Source organism: Salvelinus fontinalis, chromosome 19, assembly GCF_029448725.1.
Source record: "Salvelinus fontinalis isolate EN_2023a chromosome 19, ASM2944872v1, whole genome shotgun sequence".
Taxonomy (NCBI): Eukaryota; Metazoa; Chordata; class Actinopteri; order Salmoniformes; family Salmonidae; genus Salvelinus; species Salvelinus fontinalis.
This window is the reverse complement of record NC_074683.1, coordinates 16,717,588-16,727,894: the sequence shown is the minus strand read 5'-3', so window position 1 is coordinate 16,727,894 and position 10,307 is coordinate 16,717,588. Positions and strand designations below refer to the sequence as shown.

General features: G+C 41.4%; 1 protein-coding gene across 1 annotated transcript; it reads left to right on the top strand.

Moving 5' to 3' along the window:
• Nucleotides 1–3,609: 3,609 nt before the first annotated feature.
• On the top strand, nucleotides 3,610–8,572 carry zic5 (zic family member 5 (odd-paired homolog, Drosophila)). The gene is made up of 2 exons (XM_055870935.1): nucleotides 3,610–4,851; nucleotides 6,832–8,572. The coding sequence occupies exons 1-2, from the start codon at nucleotides 3,786–3,788 to the stop codon at nucleotides 7,269–7,271; spliced, it is 1,506 nt and encodes a 501-aa protein (XP_055726910.1). The 5' UTR covers nucleotides 3,610–3,785; the 3' UTR covers nucleotides 7,272–8,572.
• The last annotated feature ends 1,735 nt before the right edge of the window (nucleotides 8,573–10,307 follow it).

Sequence of the window (10,307 nt, the reverse complement as noted above, 5' to 3'; positions counted from 1 at the left end):
CATTTACATTTACATTTAAGTCATTTAGCAGACGCTCTTATCCAGAGCGACTTACAAATTGTTTGTTCATGAATGTTTTACTTATGACCCATTAAGACCACATATGTTGGCCTCTTGACTTGTTCTGTAAAATAAAAATAAAAAATGATAACAAAGAGGCTTTTCTTTTAAGAAGTTTAAAGCCCCGTCTTCCAGCTGAGCGTCTGAAGTAAGGACAGGCCTTAAGGAGCATTTTCTTACGAATCGGAATCAAGGAATTTAACTCCTTCATTCAGTTGGGAAGTTCAGACGGGGGCTCTTTGAAATAACACTATTCGGATATTCTGTAATGTTTTTTATTTTCTTCGCCTACTATATAAAACCATAGAAGCCTAGGCCTGACAACTATGGACCCTTCTCTGTACTAATATGTTTTGTAAAATAATATATTCATTTGTTTTTACTATTCCCTAGAGATCACTTTGAGATTGGAATCGTATTATCGAATGAGCCACTTGTTCGTAGATGATAACAACATACACATTGTACTGTATGTATCCCAACGGGGTTGTTTCATTGACCATTCCTTAGATGTAAATTAAAAACTTGGAAGCCAAATTATTTATAGGCCTACCTGTTATTTGTGTGTGCAGGCCATCTATTAATTATGTTTAACAATATATTGGGAGGTGTGCTTACTGTTTATTTGAATTGCGCATTGTAGACTAGCCTTCTGTATCCAAAAAGTACACTTTATGACACTTTGAAGCACGTATCAATGGTAATTATGAATTTAAACCACAGGTGCATGCAGACCTATTCCCTTTTAAGTCAATACCCATATACGCCAACTGATTTATACAGAGTCATGGATAATTTGACTACGCACTAGGCCTAATATTTCCGTTGTTGCGCAATTTTTTAAAAAGTATTTTAGAGATATATAGGTAGCTCCAAAGAAAAAAATCAACTATGAGTGCAACTGTTGATTTTCAATTCTTCAGAAGACAAGAAAACGCGCCAAAAGTTGACTATTTATTAATAATAATTGTTCAGATTGTCAGCTACAGTATGTGATGACGCCATTCAACTATGCTAAGGTCTTGGGTCAAACAAATTCCTCTGTAAAAAAAGTAGGCTATTAAATGTGAAATAGTCATTGTACATTTACTGCCCCTATGTCGAGACCAAAACTACTCTGCGAAAGTGTCTAGAAGTATTACATCCATTAATTGAATTAGTTGAAGTTGAGTACTGAGTTAGTTTTGGGCAAACCCCGTCATGTTCCTACCACTTTAAGAACCAATTACATCGAGATCTGTGAGGCCGCCGATCATAAATCGATTACAAAGGTGTCTGAAAAAAATACATATGAAATCGATGACAGATACACGCCCCGCTGTGTCGAACAGGGACCATTCAAGAAGGAGTGGGCCACTACCATAAAAGTGAACCAATTCTAAGTTTTACAAGCTTCTCTTACTCCGTTCCTTGCTAGGGTCATAAAAACTGAATTTAACTATTTTGAGTGGATCACTGGCAACTTATTGAGAAACGATTTACACTACTCAGCTCCCTCCATGCATGGGGCAGTGGTGAGAATGAAAATCCTCGATGTGTAAAGTCATTTAGCAAAATAGATAGGTCTTAAAATATAATAACTTATATAATGTATATGCAATTGTTGATCAAATGCTGGCTAAAATCTATGATGGACATGATTGTTATATATGCAACACGTTTCATTTGTTAAATCTGGCACCCCGGTATGTGTAGTCTACTTGTAATTAATGCATTGGCCTCAATTTTAACACTACAATTCAGATGTCAACACTTTTCTTTGATACTTGTATTGATAAAATATTCCTTTCTATCTACAGTATGTGCCTATAAGATATGTGCTTCTATATCTAAGCACAAAATTAATACACAATATTCCAACATGCTTTTCGGCTGAGACCGGTTTGGTTATGCATGGATTGTTGCACAGTACTGAATGACTTCCACATTGTCCTAGGGCTCCGTGATACTTGCACAACTCATGAAATACTGTATTAGTGGAGTATAAACACTGGTTTAGCAGACACCTCCGCAGTCCCCGCAAGACGGGGCCCCCACCCCTTCCGAACTGGCAATATTGGATCTTATCTGAAAAATGATCTTATGTAGTTTCTTGTAATAGCCGTATGTGACTTTAAATCCTATTTGTCTCAAAACGGATTCCTAAAAGATGTGTCCTGAGATTTGGTCAACTTAGTCAGATTGGTCTACAATTGTGAATGAATGAGGAATGAGCAGGGTCAGCTATACCATAGGGACCCCTTTATCCATGTCTTCATTACATGGTAGTGCAACAAGACCACGGATGGTCTGAAAAGTTCTCTACTTTTAATAGATTTAAACAAACAGTATTGGAATCACCATGCATAAGCTGTCAGCTCCATCTGCCTATTAATACTGTTTTTGGTTCAGACATGTTACATTTAATGAGGTTTTAGAGTGCTAAAGCAACTAACGATAACCAAATTGCTATTGTGCATACCACTTGAATGAAGTCCGATTTTTGTTTAACGTCAACTCAACTCTGTCAGAGTTCTAGCATATCTGATAGTATGGTTATGTTTTGGTTGGGTACTTTCAAATTAATCATGTTCCATACTTTACGAATGTTTTGTATTTAACTTTTATTTTTAGAGGCACAAAATATGTCTGTTTTGAGTATCTGTTTGTCAACTCCAGCAGTAGCTTGTCAAATCCATCACTGATGGCTAACCCTCTTGATACCTTGATATTATGAAAAAAATATTGAATCACTGTTTTGCTTGCTCATATCTTGCGGCCCCGCGAAACTGCACTATGCCACTAAGTATAAAGTTGCAATAACTCAATAATTCAGAAATGTAGCATGGACAGACATCAACTGCACATTATGTCACCCATATCAATTGGAAACATCATTAAGCAATTATTTTTTTTTTAAAGAGGAAAGATGTTATGGTGGGAAACTATATGAAATATAATTGTATGCATATAAAACATTTCTATTGCATACTAAATTATGATTTGTTAAATAATAATCCCTAATTTTAATAGCGACTTTGAAGTGTTGTGGACATTTCAGTTTTCTCTATGGCCATTAGTCTTGGAAACAACATGTTGTTCAAGACCATGGCTTTAAAAGTATTTGATTGGCTAAATGTCTCCATTATTATTGATGTTTATGTATTTCATTTGACCTGAATAAAAGTACATATAGCCTACTTGAGTTATGGTGATAAGAATGTATTTTATTTCAAATGATGTTTTCTTCATTGGGGTTACACCCCAAAATAAAAAGACGAACAAGTAGATATAAACGCTGTATAGTCATTTTTAATACTGTAGACGTCCTAAATTTCATCCACGTGCGTCAGCCGCGGGTAAACACCATGCCGCATAAACTGATTTGCTGGTAACTTTGTGTGTAAAACTTTTTGGAGTCAACAGCGATAAAGAGAGCGAGGGGGCGGAACCCCGCTGAGCCCTTGCGCTGAACGACAGCCAATCGCTTCGTTCTCTTAACTGCCAGTCACCGAAATCCATCCAATACCCGCAGTGCCATTTCTAAACTGTATTCCCTACTGTGTCCTCCAACTGTTGTATGTTCTGTCAATCGCTTGAGGACTGAGTGGGAAAAGGAACAAGCAGAGTTAGAGGCAGGACAAAAGAAGTTATATAGTTCGCTTATATACATATATTTTAATGTTTTAGAAAAGCGTGATGGTGGGGGAGAAACAATAGCTGTGGATGGATTTGACAGTGTAGTTATGGAGCCCCCTTTGAGCAAGAGGAATCCGGCGATAAGATTAGCGGATTTGGCAGCGACTCAACCTCTTCCTCATCAGAATATGACAGGCTTCCCGGGGCTAGGGGTGCATCACCCTCACTCCCACCATGCCCACCACCACCCTGGGGAGATGGGCAACGACCCCGGAGTGGCACTCACTCCATTTGGACCCGAGCACATGGCACAGACAAACGCTCTCAAACTTAGCCCCTCTCAGCACATTCAGAGCCATCACGAAGCCCAGACCGCTGCAACGGCAGCAGCCTTCACTTCTGCTCAGACCACAGTAGGTTTCCCCGTGGCTCCTCACCCCCACTCAGGCTACTCTAGCAGCAGGGACTACATCCTCAGGAGAGAACTCTCAGCCTCGGCTATGCATGCACTTGGCGACCAGCATAGTTCCGCCTCCTCCCCTCATCACCATGGCATGTTCATCGCACCAACAGGTGCTTATCGGCACGCCGAGACTGGTGCCCATCCACTTTTCTCTGGACTCCACGACCAAGCGGCCCCAGGTGCCCACCACCACCACCACCACCATGCCCTCAACGGGCAGATGCGTTTGGGTCTACCGGGGGACATCTACGGCAGGCCAGAGCACTTCGTCCACAGGCCCGAGCACTATGGACCCTCTTCTATCCACAGCTACAACTCCATGAACCTCAATGTGAACATCGCTTCTGCTCCTCACGGAGCCGCGGGGGCGTTTTTGAGATACATGAGGCAGCCCATCAAGCAAGAGTTAATCTGCAAATGGATTGAACAGGATGAATCTTCAAAGAAGCCCTGCTCCAAAACGTACAGCACCATGCACGAGCTGGTCAACCATGTTACGGTGGAGCACGTCGGGGGACCGGAGCAAGCCAGTCACGTCTGCTTCTGGGAGGAATGTCCGCGGGAGGGGAAAGCTTTTAAGGCGAAATACAAACTGATAAACCACATCCGAGTTCACACGGGAGAGAAACCATTCCCTTGCCCTTTCCCCGGCTGCGGAAAAGTTTTCGCTCGCTCGGAAAATCTAAAAATTCACAAAAGGACGCACACAGGTCAGTGAAAGTTTTCCGAATTATTTTAGAACTGCATAAAAAAAAACAGAAATCGATCTCTTGAATGAAAGTAGACGCTTTGAAAATGTTAAAGACACTTTTTTTTTGTCATAGACAACAACATATATATTGTGAAAAGCTTTCATTTGAATTGCTGGCGGGCATGGGGTGAGCATGCGTAAAAGTAACAGGAACGAGATTTAATCGAATACAATTATGAATGATGGTCAAGCCAAGACATCACGTGATTCGATGTACAGTAATAACTTTCTGAAAGTTAGCTATTTACTCGAAGCGACGTGGAAACTAGAGGTGGGGGATCGTGCCATATGCTTCTAGTTATTTTGAAGTTTACGCCGTTATGGGTCATGTTAGCGCTATGTTGATGTATCGAATCTTCACAGCAGAAGCAACCATCACTTCAATATCTAGTATGGATTTTATACGTTACTAAATCGAGCTCCTAAAAACTTTAGAAGACCAGGTTAAAATTAAACAATTTATTTTGGAGGGGGGGATTGTTTTAACAGTTTTAGACTATTGTGTTATAGGCTGATGATAACCTATAATCTTGACCCATAATAATTTCAGGCTGACCAAAGAAAATCAACAAAGTGAAAAGGGCCACTGGGGCTGGCTTTTCTTCCAAAATGATATACAGTAGCCTAGTACTTGTCCTTAGAGGCCGACCACAGCAATGGCGTTAGTCAGTCTAAACACTTGTAGTATGATGCAATACAGTACGCAGCGGCACGCGTGCTATGTTACCGAGTAGCCTGCAAAGCAGACCCAATGTTCCACCTTATAACTCACACGGCGACTACGTAAGTGAGACAAGTGTGTCACTGAGGGCTGGCCTGTTTGGACAGCAAGTGCCTCCCAAGACTGGACTCACGCGAAAAACAGCACGGCAATCAGATCATGTCAGTGTCCTTGGCAGTAAGTGAGGAGGGAGACAAGAGCAGAGCCCACTGAAACCGTCATGACGCACCAATCAAGCCTTTGGGGATTTGGGGATGACTTAGTAACAGCTAGCAAGAGAAGCCCCTTTTTCGTGCAGACTCAGATTGTGGCAATAACACGTCTTTCTAAAAGTACAAACAAAAGCAATACACCCTAGGGTTCGCCCCCTACACAGTCATGGTGGCCTGATGTATGGTTTTTCTATTTTGAGTTGTCCATCTTACAATCGTCAAATCATGTTATGCACTTTATTCTCGATACAAGCATTACAACACGTGTGTTTCTCTTTCGTCAAAAAGCATTCATTTAGGAACACCAATGCACTTGTTCTCGCGGCACTTATCACATGGCCAACATTAGCCTACATCAAAGCAACGTCTGAATGTTTTCGCCTTCCGGCATTCACAACAGTGAGAAAAACAGACGCAATGGGAGGAGAAAAACAGTGGCTCTGTATAGTCTACACATTTCCCCTGCGCGTTCACGTGTATAGCCCACGGGCCACCCTATGACATGTTCCACGTGCGTCAGTCAGTCAGGAATATTCCCTGTACATGTGGGAGAGGAGTGACGCGGGTGTAGATGTATACTAAATAAGGTATGTCGAACAGGAAGGCCTAGTGGCAGAGTGGGCTGCCACACTGACCATTTTAGCCTTATACTGCGGGAAGTGATATGTTACCAGTTAAGCGGTGGTTTCAATTATGGGCCTACTTTGGGGCACGTCCATGTTGAATAAGGGTGAAATTGACGATCCTTTGTATAGGTCAAATTTAAAGAAATGGGCATTTCTGTTTGCTGGGAATATATTGTATACATTTGATGACATGACATTATTATTGGGCCGATCCATTTGGAAACGTTGTTATTCTTCTTGGACTTCGATCAAATGTTTTTATAAAGGCCATTATAAAATGTCATCATTATGTTGTATATTATGTTAAAACACATGCACCCTTTCCTGATATGATATGAGTAGCCTCTAATGCTAAATATCTCCATCTCCATCTCTTCCAGGGGAGAAGCCTTTCAAGTGCGAGTTTGACGGCTGCGACAGGAAATTCGCCAACAGCAGCGACCGGAAGAAGCACTCACACGTCCACACGAGTGACAAGCCTTACTACTGCAAAGTCAGAGGCTGTGACAAGTCCTACACGCACCCCAGCTCGCTGCGGAAGCACATGAAAGTCCACTGCAAGTCGCCCCCGCCCCCTTCTGCCAACGCTTCGTACCATTCCTCTACGAACCCTCTTGGCGCGCCCCTTTCGCCCGCCTCCGAACCGCACAGGAACCGGTCCGCGAACCTCTCGCCTCAGGTTACCAACCTCAATGAGTGGTACGTGTGCCAGGGGAGCGGGGGACCCAACCATCTCCACACCCCCTCCAGCGATGTGCCAACTTCGGACTCGGACGAAGAGGACTCTTTCAGAAATTCAGACCCGAGGACAATGCTCTAATGTTTACAGACAGAACAAATTGCGTTTATTCCCCAAATTGTCTCCCAACTGGTCAGAAGTGCAGTAAGAACTACCTGCATGGGGACTGTACTGACTGTAAGCATATAAATGGGACTTTATGGAGCAAGAAATAGCGCCGCGGATGGCAGATGACGATGAAGAACAACTGCCAATAAAACGTGCCCTCTCTGTTCGCTTTCTAAAGAGCTGAATGTGTCAACATCTCAACCAGTCTCAACATAGAGAAGCTACAATCACCAGTATTATTTGAGAAAAGGAAATCATATTCATTTTGAAAGCTTTATTATTTAAATGGGCTATAGAGAGGACCAAGAGAAGCCTAAATATACTGAGAACAGAAATACAATGTCACCAGGAAGGATAAGCCTTTGAGAAAACACATGCACACACACGCAGGCTACATGTACATGCCTGCATCGTTTAACACGGATGAATTATGCTTACATTGACGTTGTCCATATGATCGCAATCCCTGGCAATGTAACCTGTCTTATTCATCAATGTCCAATCCCAGACAGGAGGCAGAAATAGACGTTGCTCATGCAAAGTACACGAGCCTTATCAACAGCCCACGAACACTATAATAATGCCTAAACATACAAGAATGGGGGAATTGCATTCCATTTTCCTTACGTATATCTCACAGTTAGATGCGAGAACTAATGTAGTCTAAACATCCAATTGAATATCGAACACCTGCAGATAGCCACAGACATGTCGCACCCACATGATAATATTGCTAAGACGCAAGTGTCTTAAAGGGTCCCAACTTAGTTTTAAGATTTAACACAATGTTTGGATGGACTTTTGTTATATTTAAGAACAATTTAAGACTCTATTTTATGCAACAACAAAAAATACACCAGTTTTACACTAGTTAAAGAGTACGAATAAGTCCTTCGGGACCCTAAATATGTAAACTGACAGGTTTTGTCAATGACGGTCGGATTTGTATATAATTGTATTGATGCTCGTGAATGTTGTTCTTAGTCTTAATTACGAATAATATGTTGTTTTGTACATTGTAATTTATTTGCTGGTATAAATGTTGTACTGGATTTACAGAGACACCAAAGAATAATAATATTAATTTTGGTGAATATGTAATAGACCTACTGATGGTTTTGTTCTGTAAAAGAAAAATAATTATTCTTTACTTGAATAGGCAGTGTATTGTGAAACGTTCCTCTTCTCGCATGCCCTTTGTAGTGACTGTGTTTTTCTATTTGGGGTGCATGGTGCCATTCTTTACGATGGATAAAAAGTGATGATGAAACAGCTATGATTGTGCAGACCCTTGATGTTCGTGATCCCGAGTGGCGCAGCGGTCTAAGCCACTGCATTTACAGACCCTGGTTCGATTCCAGGCTGTAGCACAACCGGCCGTGATTGAGAGTCCCATAGGCCGGTGCACAATTGGCCCAGCGTCGTCCGGGTTAGGGTTTGGCCAGGCTAGGCCGTCATTGTAAATAATAATTTGTTCTTCACTGACTTGCCTAGTTAAATAAAGGTTCAATTAAATAAACTGACAGGATGAATTCATTTTAAAGCTTAATAAACACACCAGGCCGTGTTAGTAGTTAATACGTGTTTTTTAGTTAACATAACTGTATTGTTTCTTCATAGAATGCATGAGGCCTGTCGGTGTAGGATGTCATTCCTTAGATAAGGATATGCCTACATAATTGACTTGTTTGCATACAGTAAATGCAACCGTTTTGCTGGTAAACTCAGTTGTAAAAGCTATTATCACATTGTCATAGCCTACAGATGATCGAAGTAATTGTAGTCTACAAACACCTTGCCAAAAAAAAAGCAACTGGCTGGTTGGATACCCTACTCTAATAATCACAGACGTAAACATCAAAGGTTTTGTCAACAAGACACATCAACATTCAACGGGGAGCCCCTTCAAACCTGACAACGATGAAATGCGAGGGAATATGTGAATTCATAATTATTGGCAGTTCAAGAAAGTTTTCACTGGTAACTCACAAACAACCGTCACAGTAAAGGGCTAGTATAAACCAATCAGGGATAATGGAGAAAAGTATAGCCCCGTAATGGCGTTGTCTGAAAGGCGGGACAGGACAAAGCAACCGAGCCATGAATCATTCATTGAAAAAATGAAATATAAAACATCAATATGTAGGACCTTGTATAAACTATATAAAACAAGTCCCCCTTCTTATTTCCTCCATTAAAACGCGCAAACTCACTTTCAAAGTCGGCCCTGTCCAGAATTAAAATTGACCAACCCGAGTCCTGCACAACTTCAAAGGCCTGCTATACTTCTGAGCGGAAGGCCCGCCGCTTTGACACTCTTCATGGTGCGTTACGATTTCTACAGCAATTGGGAAGCGAGACGCTCACATTTGAATATGTCTGGTAAAAACCCACTAACTGCCACTAAATGGACTATCATCAAAGCGCACAGTGCACTTTCTCCCCGAACAACGTCATGTGTCGACAAAGATAGGCCTAGCTGGCCTATTCTGTTGACAGAAAATGAAATAAGCCTACAAGGACAGAATTGTTTTGCCATTTTTATGTGATAATGTATGGTAGTATAGGATGGGCAAATAATAGGCAAAGATGATTGTATACATGCAGTCATACAACAGACACAGGTGGAATTGAATTGCCTTAAAACAGTGTGCCAATTACGCACGAATGAAATGAGTGAAATAGTAGAATACATTATTCATATGTCTTTGCGCTCCATTAGTCACATTTGTAAGAGAGTGTTAAGAAATAGTCTTTATTTATCCCATAGCATGAGGTGGCCTCTTGAGTCTGGTTTCTATGCCATGTAGAACAAGCTGCAAAAACAGTAATGCGAGCCACAGAAACACACAAACAACCACCTAATCAACCGTACACAGTTCAACGCCAGACTGAGTGAAAAGCAGACTTCTGATTTGAGATGTAGGCTAACCAATATAAATCACTGATTGCCATGACAATAGAACAACCGAGAAAACGGACAGATTCCCAAATAGTCATCTCCATCGC

What these genes read in the sequence shown, in the direction of transcription:
- zic5 (XM_055870935.1), top strand. Translation starts at nt 3,786, where the DNA reads ATGGAGCCCCCTTTGAGCAAGAGGAATCCGGCGATAAGATTAGCGGAT. An exon ending in TCACAAAAGGACGCACACAG is followed by an intron (nt 4,852 to 6,831) that starts GTCAGTGAAAGT and finishes CATCTCTTCCAG; the next exon opens with GGGAGAAGCCTTTCAAGTGC.